Genomic DNA, 14,886 nt, shown 5'->3' with positions numbered 1-14,886 from the left:
ACACCTAATGAGCCCACTCCAAAGAAACAGACTCTCTCCCAACCTACTTCATTTTCATGTGTTCTCTGGGGGTGGGGAGACAAGACTTCATGAGGACTGATGATGCTGCAAAGACCACAATAATGATAATTAACTTGCTGAATTTAGAAGATTATGCTGTTAATTAGTTGCAAAATAAAGATAAGTAATAGAGCAGCAGATGGTAGGATAACACCCAGGAGAAGGAGGGTTATTACTCTGATGAGCTTTTGTGGCACATATGAAATATGGATCTGACTTTTTCATAAATTGTTTGTAGAGAACATTATGTTTTTTCTTTGAACTATGATGGAGTAGTTTGTTCCTACTAAGTTCTGACAGATGTGATAAAATTTGTTTTCAGGAGAATGAAATATAACCTAGAATTTGAGTAGCAAATTATTTTTAGCAGATTACTTCTTAAAATGAGTAAGTAGTATCGGTCAGCACAACAAACTATTCATTCTTTGACTGACACAGTTTATATCTAAGAAGAAAAGTTTTCAATGTAGTAGTTGAATTTTACATTGCTAAAAGTTAATTCCAAACGTTAAAAAACTTGTCTACTTAGAAATATAGTAATGAGGATATTTTAGTTTTCTTTAAAATAATGCCTCTAGTTTAAAATTAAAATTATGCTTAAGCTTTATTGTACATGTTAGAGAATACAGATATTTTGGATCTCACTGAATTTCTCTGAGTACTCAGTCTTTTTATTTTATTAAATTTCTGTATTGAGAGAAATATCTGATATTCTTCTTATTGATTGCTGATATACTTAGAATACTTCATATAGGCAAAAGCTCTCACTTGGCCAAACTTTGAAGATTCAGTGAATTAGGAGTTAACAGACAATCTGGTCCTTGCTACGCCTCTAACTTCCTCTTTGATTCTGGGAACTAACTTCATTCACTCTTTGGACCTTAGTCTCTCTGTAAGCTGGTGATTGAACTAATTGATCATCAGTATATCTTCTGGTTCCAAAATTCTATTGTAAAAAATATATCCATGGTATTTATATATGTTTTCGTTAATATTTTTGAACCACACTATTTGTCGTTCTTTAAGATGTCTTTTTAACAAATATATATGGGTGGATTGTAGATATCCTTATATTATAAAATTTTCATGAATCCTATTCAGTGACATCTTTTTTCACCTAACGCATTCTAATTTTTTAGCATATGTGTATTTTTTTACTGCTCTTTAAAATATATATGTATATATCTGTATATATACATATATATCTATATATACATATATATGCAGTTAAGAGCAGTGTTAATTAACCCTTGAAAATCTTTTTCTTAAATTTTGCACCCAGTGGCACACTTTTTAAGTCAGACCTATTGTAATCAGTGTAACAGCATGGAGTAAACATTAGAGCTTCCTCACTGGGTGAGTACTGTATACACTAGGGCAGTCAAGAGAGGATAATGAATGAATACTGATGCTGCTTTTAAGTGCTCTGTAAGGTAGTAACGTGCCCTATTAAAGATTATTCAAGAGGGTGATGTTTATGTACTTCAGACTCCCCTATGTGCAGTTACTGTGTTTCATTAATTCTAAGAGTTAAGCTCTTCTCTATAAAACTTTAAATGCTCTTCAATTCTATGATGTTTTCTACCTAAGGACTTAAAAATGTTTTATCAACACATAATTTACCAAGCTTCACATCTCAGCTACAACTCATATTTATGCACATTTTACATCCAAAAATGAAAGCAAGCCCTGTAACCTAACACTATAGACTGGCTACTGTTTATTGTATTTTGATGTATAACACTCTGTTTTTAAAAGATACAGTTACTCAGATTGACCACCTCCCCTGATTTTCCTCCTTTGTTCTGTTTATATTGACCTACACTTTCAAAGTCTTATCTTTCTATTTTGAGTTCTTCAATCACTTCGCCTAAGTAGTCCTGCTGATAGCAGCCAAATACTCCTTTAACCCATTATCTAACTTTAGTTTAATCTATCCATGTCTATATTACCCCATCAGTTATGATTGTCTCAATTTCCTATGTCTTAGCTACTTATGTGACCTTGGGCAAACGATCTCTGGTTTCCTAATCTGTAAAGTAGGGACTCTGTCCTATTAGAAACTCATTGAAAAAATACTGGTAACACAGATGAATTACAAGTGCATTATGCTAAAAGAAAGAAGCCAGATTCAGAAGGCTGTTAACATTGTATAATTCCATTTATATGACATTCTAGAAAAGGCAAAACTTTGGGGATCAGAATACAGATTAGTGGTTTCTAGGGTGTGGGTGGGAAGAGAGTGTGACAGGAAAGAAGTGTGAGGGAATTTGGGGGGATAATAGCACTGTTCTGTATCTTGATTACGGGGGGTGGTTATACCATTGTATGTACTTGTTAAAACTCTTAGAGCTATGCACAAAAAAGACTTCATCTTACTGGGGCGCCTGGGTGGCGCATCATTGAGCGTCTGCCTTCAACTTAGGGCGTGATCCCAGCGTTCTGGGATCGAGCCCCACGTCAGGCTCCTCCGGCAGGAGCCTGCTTCTTCCTCTCCCACTCCCCCTGCTTGTGTTCCCTCTCTTGCTGGCTGTCTCTGTCAGATAAATAAATAAAATCTTAAAAAAAAAAAAAAGACTTCATCTTACTATATGTAACTTATACCTCAGTAAACTTTTTTTAAAGATTTTATTTATTTGAGAGAGAGAACGTGAGCGGGGAGTGGGGAGCAGAGGGAGAAGCAGACTCCCTGCTGAGCAGGGAAGCCCAATGCAGGGCTTCTATACCAGGATCCTGGGATCATGACCTGAGCTGAAAGCAGACACTTAACTGAGTGAGCCACCCAGGCACCCCAGTAAACTTGGTTTTTAAACTACTGACTTGTTTTTAAAATAATACCCAGAATCTGCAATGAGTAGCAGTAGAGAGAAAATGTCCAGTAACATTTGTTTAGGTATAATTACTGCCTCGGGAAATATTAGTGACCTTCTCATGTATGCTACAGTTTTTAAGGGGTCTGGATCACTTATAGATGGTAAGGAGATAAGCATAAATGGAAACAAAGAAATTACAAATTTGGGGATAGTTGTACAGTTTTCTAAGTTGTTCTTGGTTTGAGTATGTGAAAGCAGTTGTACTAAAATCATCTGGGGGCCTCTTTCAAAAGCTCTTGTCTCTTTCCCACTCCTCCCTGCCATGTGCAAGGAAGGGAGAGAGAAAGTTTGCTACGTATCTATTCGTAACACCCAGCCAATTACTACTTTTGAGAAGTTTGGGAAGCACTGGATAGACTGCAACACATTTCTCATATTAATTTTGTAGCCTCCTCCCCCTTCAAATATGCACCTGAGTGTGGATCTTAGGAAAATGTAATGTAATATAATCTGCATCAAATTTGGTGATGAAACTTTATTTTGGGCTTAAGGACTACATCTCAGTTACTGAGAACAATATCAACAATAATAGTCTCAGGTCTTTCCAGTCCCTTTCATTTCTAAGATACTATAGTATGATTATCTTGTGCTAATTATTTCATATTTATATATTTTTAACAATAAAACTACCCCAAATATCACTTGTGCCATTTTCGCCAAAGAATCCAATTTCTGTCAGTTAACAAATACATGTGTTGCTCAGTCATGTAGCAAATCAATGTACCAGTTGCCTAAAAGGGGTGCAAGGAAAGATAAGGCAGTCTCTGTTCTTGAAAGAGCTTACTCTCTGGTTGAGGAGATAAGATATTCATGTATGATACATCTTTGCTGGTAGAATAATAAGCTTTATGCAAAATTTTTTTTAAGAGGTAGCCATAAACGTTTAGGGCCTATCTCTTAACACTAGATCATTCATACTCTGACAGTGAGTCAGGTGCAATTCAGTTAACTAGCAAATGGAACATAGTAGAGGGGATAAACTTGGAACTAAATCTGCTTACTGGAGACAGGGAAGACATAAGGGAGGCAAACCTAGCTGTAGGCTCTAGGAAGAGGTTCAGTCTGACAGTTAATATAGAGGCCTAAAAAATGCAACGTCAGGTCGTTGTCCAAGTAGGCACTGACCTCAAACCATCAAGCAGAGATCAGTTGGGCCCAACTTTGGAAGAGGTTTAAGTTTAAGAATCTAGGCAGAGCCTGAGAAGATGGAGATACAGGAATGAGGTGGGGGAAAATAGGTGAAAGTGTACATAATTAACTTGGGTTGCTTATTTTAGTTGAACAGAGCTAGGTATTTTCAGTCAGCAGTGTTTTTATTTTTCACTCTTTTCTCAAAATTAATTAGGAACAGCAAAAGTGTAAAATCCTCTAGTAGTACTAGACAGAAAGACTCAGGAAAGCTTCTCAAAGTGTTTGTCTTACTATTTGTAATGATAAAACTAATTTTAAAGCCATATGTATTCATGCATTCCTTAAAAAATATTTTTTTGTTGTTGTTAACCAAAAAATATGTAGGGAGTTGGATTTGAGTGGAAAGCAGGAAACTTTTTTTTTTAATTGGTATTTCAGAGATTAAAAGCTGCTTTGACCCAGCAACATCCTCCAGTTACCAATGGTGATACTGTCAAAGGTCATGGTAGCGGGTTGGTTAGAACTCAATCAGAGGAATCTCGACCACAGTCATTACAACAGCCAGCTACATCCACTACAGAAACTCCGGTACGTGTGTTGTTTTTATCGTTCATACTTTATCATCCTTTAAAAAAACAAATACAGTGTAACTTAAATGAATATTTTATATACTTTGAAAAAAATTATTTTTGGTCATAATTCAAAAGTATACCAAAAACCTCAGGAAAAGGTAGTTCAGTATAAAAATATTGATACCCCAAAATAAATAAGTAAATAAATAAAATAGTCGAGCAGTTGTTACTTACCAGGATACCTTGTAAATGCTTCTGAAGATGTCTGTGTTTGTTGACCTAACATGACATAAATATCCATCGATACTTTTTAAAGCATTTTTTTCTGTTGATTGTATTCAGCAAGTAATGTGTGCATGTGTGTGTGTTTATTACATTACTAACATAAATGAAGTGATTCTTGAATTAAAATGGGAGAAACATCTTCAAAGGAGCAGGTATATATGCTTTATGGAAACTGTTTATACTAGAGGTCCTTTTCATTTATCTCTAGTCTGTGACTGCATATTAGATGACTGATATGTCTATTATGTCTGTAGTGCATTTCTACATGGAAGGGTTACTGTATTTCTGTTAAATGTTTTAGAACTCTGTTTAGAACTTTTAAGATAAAACATACTTAAAGATATTTAAAGAATACTAGCATTGGTGTTAAAAAGCAAAATTTTGCAATTAAAGAAACAGGTAAATGGCAAGTTTTAGATTGCCTCATAATCATAACTTTTTAGATATCTGTATTTTATCTTCACAGAACTTAGAATAAAGTGGAATGTAGTTGTAGTAGTCATCCACTAAACAACTTAGGGGCCAAGAGAGAAGGAAAATGAGTGTGTATGTTTTAATGTCATAATTCAGAGATTAGCAGACTGACGCAGGGGCCAAATGCAGCCCATGGCTGTTTTTTTTTTTTTTTTTTAATGTTCTGCAAGCTGTGTGTGGTTTTTACATCTTTAAAATTTATTTAAAAGAAATGAACATATAATTTATTTTCTTATAGCAACTATAGTTTACCTGGATCTAATTTTTATTTCTATCCTTGTATTGGATGGGCAGGACTTCCATGAAGGCAGGACTTTATCTGTTCATTTACTATTGTATCACTAGTTTCTAGGATAGTCCCTATGTTCTTTTTAATAATGTGGAATGAACGAATCGATGGAAGGAGGGAGAGGAGGAAGAATATATGGTTTTTAAGTAGCCGTAAATCCTTGTTAGGTATAAAAATGTACAAATACAAGTCTATATTAATTAGTTTCTGCTTATAATACTTGTGACTAGCCTTTGCTGTAATAACCGAGTTATCAATTAAAAAAAAAAAACTGTTCTTTCCTATTCAGCCAAATGAGTAAAAGAAAAAAACCAGCTATTATCAATAAGTTAAGAGGATGAAGAAAAGAAAATATTTCAAGGTTGCCATTCTTGAAGCAAGCCATAGAAATATTTTTCTAAAAGATTAACTCGCAATTATGTACGTAAAAGAAATGATCTAATTTAATACTTAATCTTTATTACAATTAAAATACAGTATAAATTAAATTACCCTCAGAATTTTTTATGCTAGTTATTTGGAAAAGGAATTAAATGATAACGTATGTTTTTTGGAGTTTGTAGAGTGAGAAGTAGTTTGGTGATTTCCTTGCGGAACTTACATTGAGCTTATAAGACTTTTGCATATTATGTAGATTAGGAGAAGATAGAAGTTTTATTTATTCACACCATTTTGGAATATAATTCTAGGTAAAAGATTGTTTTCAGGGTTCCTTGGGTCATGTGCTTGTGGTTACAAAGTGCCATTTCCTTTGCACTATTTCCAAGGGTTCATTTCCTATCTCCCAAGTTCAAGTGTTCTGTGGCACAATTTTGGGATTTGAGAGAGGCTTGGAAATACTGTTCTATAGTCCCAGATACTAGACAATATCACTAGTGACTGAAAACTGTCTTTGGCTGATCTGAAATAACTAGGCTGATCTGTTGAGGGTCAAGGGGAACCAGTTAAAATTAAAATCTGGAGTCCTGTGGGATTCTGCCCACCAGGAAAATGAGCATCAGTAATCACATGAACCTGACTCTAAATTTCAAAAACTGAAGAAAAGCTGAGTGTACCAAAATATGTACATGTGGTAGTTCCCTCTTACTGCAGTTTAGCTTTCCGAGGTTGCAGTTTTTCATGGTCAGTGTGGTCCAGAGGCAGATGATCCTCCTTCTGACAGATTGTTAGAAGGGTCATTAGTAGCCTAGCACTATGTCATAATGCCTTTATCATTCACCTCGCTTCACACCATGGCATAGGCATTTTATCTCGTATCATCACAAGAAGAAGGGTGTGAGTACAGTACAATGTTTTAAAAGTGAGAGAGACCACATTCACATAACTTTTATTACAGTATATTGTTAGAATTGTTCTATTTTAGTATTATTTTTCGTTGTTGATCTCTTACTATACCTAATTAACAAACTAAACTTTGTAATAGGTTATCTATGCATAGGAAAAAACAGTGTGTGTATTGGGTTCAGTGCTGTCAGTGGTTTCAGGCATCCACAGGAGTCTTAGAACATATCCCCTGCTGATAAGGGGACACTACTATACCTTTACTCCTCAATTTTAGAGAAACCAAGTTTTAAGAGAAAACTTTACTGTTTTTTATTTTTAATTATTTCAAAAATAGCAAGTAAATGGTTTTTCATAGTAGATTTAAGTAAATTATTAAATTTTTTACTTTAGTACCTGATAATTTTTCAAAGGACTATATTATAACGTTAAAAAGTACACCTGGAAAAATATAAGATCTATACATGTTCATTTGTATTGTATTTTCAACTTCTTCATATTATTTCTATATAAATGAAAAGCTATACAAACTTTAAATATATTCACTAGGATAGTGAATTAATGAGAATCTTATTTTAGCAGTGCTTATTTCTTTCAAGGAATTTGTTAGAGCACAGGGTGATTTTCATGTCATCCCAAAATGTTGATATATACAGTGAGACTTAGGAAACAAAGTTCGTAGCTCTTCTTTCCTCTTCTGCCACTCTTTACTGCCTGTGTTCTCACTCACTAGATACAAACATAAAAAGCTTCCATTTGTGTCTATTATAGGCTTCTCCAGCTCACACGACTCCACAGACCCAAAATACAAGTGGTCGTCGAAGAAGAGCAGCTAATGAAGATCCTGATGAAAAAAGGAGGAAGTTTCTAGAGCGAAATAGAGCAGCAGCTTCACGATGCCGACAAAAAAGGAAAGTCTGGGTTCAGTCTTTAGAGAAGAAAGCAGAAGACTTGAGTTCATTAAATGGTCAACTGCAGGTATGGTGCATTTATGTAAATTTTGTCTTATTTTTAATAATTGTGAACTTAACCTCTTCACTGTTTTCCAGTTAGCCATCCAGACATTTTAGCACACAATATAGGATGTGTATGGAATCTATAGTAAAGCAAGTTTTATAAACCTATTTGAATACTGAGGTGAAGTAAATAAAACTTGCAACACTGACACAAGGAGGAAATGTTTAAATATAAGTTTTTATTTGTGTACTACAAAAGTACCAAAACTGTCTGGCTTTAACTTGGTAAAGTTGTGGTATATAAAGTTCAAACAAAGAATCTTAAAATTTAAAATATCACTGGTATTTCGCTTTTCTAGTTTTTTTTTTTTTTGGTCTCTATCACAACTGTAAAGTTGCTTCAGTAGTATTTTTAAGTTCTTTGGTTCTTCAAATTATAAATTTTGTTTTGTTTATTTAGAGTGAATATAGTGCTCGGAAAAAATGTCAGATTGACAGCTTTGGAAACTGAAGGGCTCTAATTATCCACAAAACAGGTACAATATGGCCAGTGGTAGTAGAAATCATTTCATACTCCCTGCCAGTGTGCCCCAGATAGGTTTCTTAGGAACCTCATGGGATATAAAGGTTTTAAGACTCCTTCCTGTTCAGTCTTTGCTAAGATTTCCAGTGATGGTGTCAAAACAGCATTAAGATTACTTCCTTCATTCTGTTTTTTCTTTCTTCCTTTTATTTTTACTTTGTTTTGTTTAAAGATTTATTTTAGAGCAAGAGTGGGGAGAGAGAAAGAGAGAGCTAGGGGAGGGGCAGCAGGAGAGGGAGAAGGAGAGAAGCCGACTGACTCTCCACTAACTAAGCATGGTGACGTGGGGCTGGATCTCAGGACCCTGAGATCATGACCTGAGCTGAAATCAAGAGTGGGAGGCTTAACTGAATGAGCCACCCAGGCGCCCCCGCTTTGTTTTGTTTGAGTGTTGTGAATATTCTCCAGGAAAATCTTGTGACCTACTAGTTGATGAGCATCAACTAGAAAACTGATGTTGATTAATTGTAGTTGTTACTGTTCAGGCTTCTGAATTAGCCATTCCCAAGGAAAAACGAATCTTTCCATATAATGATAGGTGTTGAGACTTGCTCTTTTGTTAAATCTGTCTTTAAAGATGTCACCAATATAAATGTCTTTGTTTAAATGCTTAGGAAAAGGTTTTTAACATCAGACATAGCACTTACTAATGTAAATTTTATAAAAATTGTTTCATAGTGGGGCAGTCATCTTTTAAAATTCTATATTGTGCTTTAGATATTGATGCAAGAGCTCTAGAACAAGTAAATTGTCTTGCAAATTTATTTTTAGCCATTTTATTTTAACCATTTAGAAGAAATTTAAACATGATTTATCACATCATAGAGACTTTAAGTACATATATACTAGGGTATCTTTAAATCATCATCTGATAAATTCTTATTCAAGAACTATTTTCATAACTTTTTAGTAAAATTCTGATTTTTTTCCTTTTAAATAAAATGAAACAGATTATAGATACTTATTTATATACTCAAAAAATGGCTATTCTTTGCCAAGTCTCTCTTAGATTATGAATTATTAGTTTAAATTTTCAAATACTCATGTTACATTAACAAAATGATTTAAGTGCATCTATTTTTTTTTCTTTTCTGTTCTTAACAAAATTATTCTTCTGAATGACTTGGCTATTTTTTAGTTGTCATTCTTAGTTGGCCTCAATTGCCTGACCCATAGAATAGAGATAATAATACCTGTTGATCCTACTTCTCTGAGGATTTTTTTTGCATAAATCAGTTGAATTACAATGAATGCAAGTATTTTTAAATACATAAATTTTAAATCTTAAATTTATCAATATTTTCCTTTGTAATTTGGCTTAGTGCCCTTTTTAAGTAAAAATGTTTGAAAATTGTACAGTGGTATAGAAATATACAGTATCATTTACAGGGTATTCTTTGACTTTAGGTGGGCCGGTTTCCTACTTTGACCCTATATTAACAGCTTTCATGAGATACTGCTATTTTCTTAATTGTATTGCAGCCCTGGTCACCATTACTAATAGCAACAGTGCTTTTGTTATTTCAGAAAACCTTGGAAAATTCAGTATTCAAGATAAATGTAATCTTTGCTTCATTCGTCTCATGTTTTTTCCACCATACAAACTATGATTAAATGTTATTGTAAAATATATTACATTTTTGTATTTCCTAATGTGGGTAGAAATTTCTTGATTGGAGGAATAAAGGCAGGATTTATCATCTAGGTAAAAGTTAACAACACATCACTTTCAAAGCATGCAGCTTTTAAATAGAAGTCAAATTCAAGAAATTCCTAAATTAAGATCAACAGTTGAATATAACATTAGTTAATACCTCAAATTACAAACAGAAAAGTAAAATCTATTTTTAATCATTAAAAACTAAGTGATGATGGAATCGTAGTTAGATAAGAAAGTGTTCTTAGTTTTAGAAATGCATATCAGAATGTGAAGATAGGTGAAATGATGTGTTATCAAGGATGTTCTTTTTTTTGTTTTGTTTTTAAGATTTTAATTTTTTGACAGAGAGCACGGGGGAAGGTCCAGAGGGCAAGGGACAAGCAGACTCCACACTGAGCACAGAGTCCGATGTGGGGCTTGATCCCACAAGCCTGAGATCATGACCTGAGCGGAAATCAGGAGTTGGATACTTAAATGACTGATCCACCCAGGCAATCCCCTAAGAGATATTCTTTAAAATACTTCTGCAAGGGGGCGCCTGGGTGGCACAGCGGTTAAGCGTCTGCCTTCGGCTCAGGGCATGATCCCGGTGTTGCGGGATCGAGCCCCACATCAGGCTCCTCTGCTATGAGCCTGCTTCTTCCTCTCCCACTCCCCCTGCTTGTGTTCCCTCTCTCGCTGGCTGTCTCTGTCTCTGTCGAATAAATAAATAAAATCTTTAAAAATAAATAAATAAATAAAATACTTCTGCAAGAAAAGAAAAAGAATGATGTTCATATGTATGTATTAACCTGGGAAATCATCTATAATACATTGTTAGGGGTAAAAAGAAAGTTGTTGAAAACAGCCCAAATGTCCATCGGTAGATGAATGGATAAATTATGGTATAGACATAAAATAGAATATTATTAAGCCATAAAAAGGAGTGAATGTGAATGAACATGCTAGAATGTGGATGAACCTCAGAACATTTTGCTTAAGTGAAAGAAGCCAGAAACAAAGCCATCTATGACTCCATTTATATGAAATACCTAGAAGAGGTGTGCCTGGGTGGCTCAGTTAAGTGTCAGACTCTTGATTTTGGCTCAGATCATGATCTGAGGGTAGTGAGATTGAGGCCCACATTAGGTTCCACATGGGTGTAGTGCCTGCTTAAGATTCTCTCTCTCTCTAAGAAAAAAGCTTTAGAACAGAGAAATCCATAGAGATAAATGCAGATTGGTGGTTGCCAGGAAATGGGAGTGGGGGGTGGGGTGGTAGAAAATAGGGAGAAACTGGTTAATGGGTAAGTAGTTTTACTTTGGACTGACAGAAGTGCTTTATAACCAGATTGAGGGAGGTGGCTGCACAACATTGTAAATATACCGAACGCCACTGAATTGTTCACTTTAAAATGGTTAATTCTAGGGGCACCTGGGTGGCTTATTCGGTTGGGTGTCTGCCTTCTGCTTGGGTCATGGTCTCAGGGTCCTGGGATCGAACCCCACATCAGGCTCACAGCTCAGTGGGGTGTCTGTTTCTCCCTCTGCCTGCACTTCCCCGCTTGTTCTCTCTCATTTGCTCTCTCTCTCACACACAAATAAATAAAAAGTCTTTAAAAAAATAAATAAAATGGTTAACTCTGGCTCATGGGAATGTCACCTCAGTAAATTACTCAAAAAAATAGTTGTACACTAAAATAGTACAACTCTTTTTCATTAATAAAAGGTTTATAGTTAGATGGATTAATGTCTATATGTGGGAAATCGGGATAGGAATGAGTCCCTAAATTATAAGTAGAATTTTAGGAATGACATGTACCAGGAGTAAGTGGTGAAGAGGCCGTTGAGAGCATGAACAACCGGTTTGGGAAGAAAGGTGCTTCAATTATGACTTTCTCTATTGTTTCAAGTGGATAAATGACTCTTATTTTTTGTTGTTTTTTGGTTATCAAATATAGCAGAAACAGTTTTAAAAAGTGACAGATTCTGGTTTTCAGAGTGTAAAGAGTTAATAACATGCTTATAATAGATTCAGACTGAAAAAATTTCAGTCTGCCAACATGAAAACCGTTAACTGTGAAGAACAGAATGACTTGTAAAGAAAATTGAATGTCAGAGAAATAATTAAACTCTACTTTATGTGAAAACATTCATCAATTCTACATTTCCTTAATAATCCTTCACGTGACATACAGGCTTAGTGGGCTTAGTGATCAGTATAGTGGGCAGTAATGACCCATGGTTACTTATATGTTACAAATAAATTTTAATAAGTATTGAGGTGTGACTGCATATTTTTACCAAATACATATTAGGTTTTAAAGAACATTAATTATTCAACTCTTTTGCCCCACTCACTGAATTTAATTATATTTTAGCTTTCTAAAATTGTTGCTAAAAAGGCAATTTCATCAAATTGTATTAGAGACATGGCAATCTAGACCAAAACTTGGATACTGTTGGTTATCAGTTATTACATTTTTAAAGATAATATATGATTTTATTGTCTTTCACTTGAAAGAATTTTCACCTCTTTGTGACTTTTTCTGTTACACTCATTTTGGAATTTTGTTTTCAGCCTACAATTTCAGCATGTTTCCTTTGTGAACAAAGGCAGATTCTTTACTAATAGTAGCTCCTTAACAGTTACTCTTTGGAAAACTTGGGAGTTTCTGTTGTGGATTTTGCTTTTAAAACTTAGGTATTGCAAACTATGTGTGGAGTAGAAGCTCAATAAATTCTAAAAAAAAAACCATTCTTTGATAGCTGGATATGTGAGGAGTTTTCACTCATAAGTTAATGATACAGAAAAGGTTTTGTTATTGCTCTGTTGACTTGAAAGGGATCAAATCTTTTATTTCTGATACCCAAATGGTATTTTATCTCAGTATTTATTACTTGAAATATAAAGGAATGGTGACAATTGGAAGATGCTAAATCTGTTTAATTCCTTAAAAAAAGTAGTATTCAATGCTATCAAGGCCTTGCTTCTTTCCGCTGAGTTTTAACCAAGTTCTAGAGGGGGAAAGGGTAACAGTGATGTCACTACTACTTCATACATTTTATTATGAGTCTGAGACCTAGTACTTCTTTTTACTAGGCCTTACTAAAAATCTTTGAGCCTTTGCTTCCCCATTTGTCATACTCCTAGAATAAGTACTTGCTATGAAGATCAAATGAAAGAGAGGGTATAGAGAAGTCTGTTATAACTACACTGTTCAGGGGCACCTGGGTGGCTCAGTTGTTAAGTGTCTGCCTTTGGCTGAGGGCGTGATCCTGGCGTTCTGGGATCGAACCCCACGTCGGGCTCTTCCGCTGCGAGCCTGCTTCTTCCTCTCCCACTCCCCCTGCCTGTGTTCCCTCTCTCACTGGCTGTCTCTCTCTCTGTTGAATGAATAAATAAAATCTTTAAAAAAAAAAACAAACTACACTGTGCAAATGCTAGTTATTTATTATTCATTCTGTCATTAAGCATCTATTGTGCGTAGGGCGTGTTATTAGACACAGGAGATACAACAGTGAAAAAGACATTGTCCTTGGGGCGCGTGGGTGGCACAGTCGTTAGGCGTCTGCCTTCAGCTCAGGGCATGATCCCGGCCTTCTGGGATCGAGCCCCACATCAGGCTCCTCCGCTATGAGCCTGCTTCTTCCTCTCCCACTCCCCCTGCTTGTGTTCCCTATCTGGCTGGCTGTCTCTATCTCTGTCAAATAAATAAATAAAATCTTTAAAAAAAAAGACACCGTCCTTGCATTTACAGAATTTGTGGTCTAGCAGAGGAGACAGACAGGAAACAATTAATTGAAGTATGAGAATACTCTGAAGGAGAATAAGGGAAGGGTCGTTCCCATTCATTTTGCAAGGTATTTCCAAAGTATTAAGAAACCTGTCATCTTTTTTTCTGTTGTTACAGACAAATATTTTGTTCTCAAGTGTAAGGTTTTACATCCGTGACAATCCTTGGAACTGTGTGATGGGAATCTTGACAGTTAATCATTGATTTTTGTGTAGACTAAACATGAAGAAAATCATATCTTCAGCAATGAGAAACTCTCCAAAGAAGAAACTATCCAATATCGTTTCTTTAATTCTGGGGGTAGTGGCGGAACTAGAAAGTCAAAGATGATAAATTTATGGAATACTGGGTCCTAAATCTATGGCCAGGTATCAATGAAAAGATTTGATAGATTAATCAGTTGGCTAGTCTATCATGATTTTATCAGCCTAACGTGCTTCACATAAAAAAAACCTTTTTTTTTCTTAGTATATAATTAACCTTTGAGTAGCTACAGATGGAATGGAGCAATGGTACAGACAATACCAAAGTACTTTACATTTTATTTTAGACCACAATAACAATTTTTTTCAGCATCTGCTTTATCTTACCAAAAATGTTTACTTTGACAAAAAATATCATAATATGGTTTATGCTGAATGTCTATATAGAATATTTAGGAGAAAGGGCATTTGTGATTTTTAAAATTGTGTAATTGAGATGATACTGTAAAATATGCCAGTTTTCATTTTATGTCTGAGAAAATTAACAGTGCAGCTACATTGGTGAGGTTGTTGATATAAATAATGAAGTTAGGACCTCTGACCAATTTTATATTACTTAAGTAACTTTGTTTCACCTTCTTTGGAATTTTTCCCCTCCCCCTGGACTTAGAAATACTCAGTCTATGCTAGGCTGTGTGTTGTACTCTGGGGATACAAAGAGCAAAGATGACCCTGCCCTTGAGA

The 14,886-nt window shown here is 35.0% G+C and overlaps 1 protein-coding gene across 6 annotated transcripts in view; it reads left to right on the top strand.

The window, feature by feature from the left end:
* The window catches only part of ATF2 (activating transcription factor 2), a 78,979-nt gene that overhangs the window by 54,373 nt on the left and 9,720 nt on the right, over positions 1-14,886 (top strand). For all 6 annotated transcript variants that reach the window (XM_034654764.1, XM_011226217.3, XM_034654765.1 and 3 more), the window contains 2 exons: positions 4,503-4,652; positions 7,737-7,943. In XM_034654764.1, coding sequence (XP_034510655.1) covers positions 4,503-4,652; positions 7,737-7,943 — 357 coding nt within the window. The remainder of the gene's footprint in view (positions 1-4,502; positions 4,653-7,736; positions 7,944-14,886) is intronic.

This window comes from Ailuropoda melanoleuca, chromosome 2 (assembly GCF_002007445.2).
Source record: "Ailuropoda melanoleuca isolate Jingjing chromosome 2, ASM200744v2, whole genome shotgun sequence".
Classification (NCBI taxonomy): Eukaryota; Metazoa; Chordata; class Mammalia; order Carnivora; family Ursidae; genus Ailuropoda; species Ailuropoda melanoleuca.
This window is presented reverse-complemented; position numbering and strand designations above follow the sequence as displayed.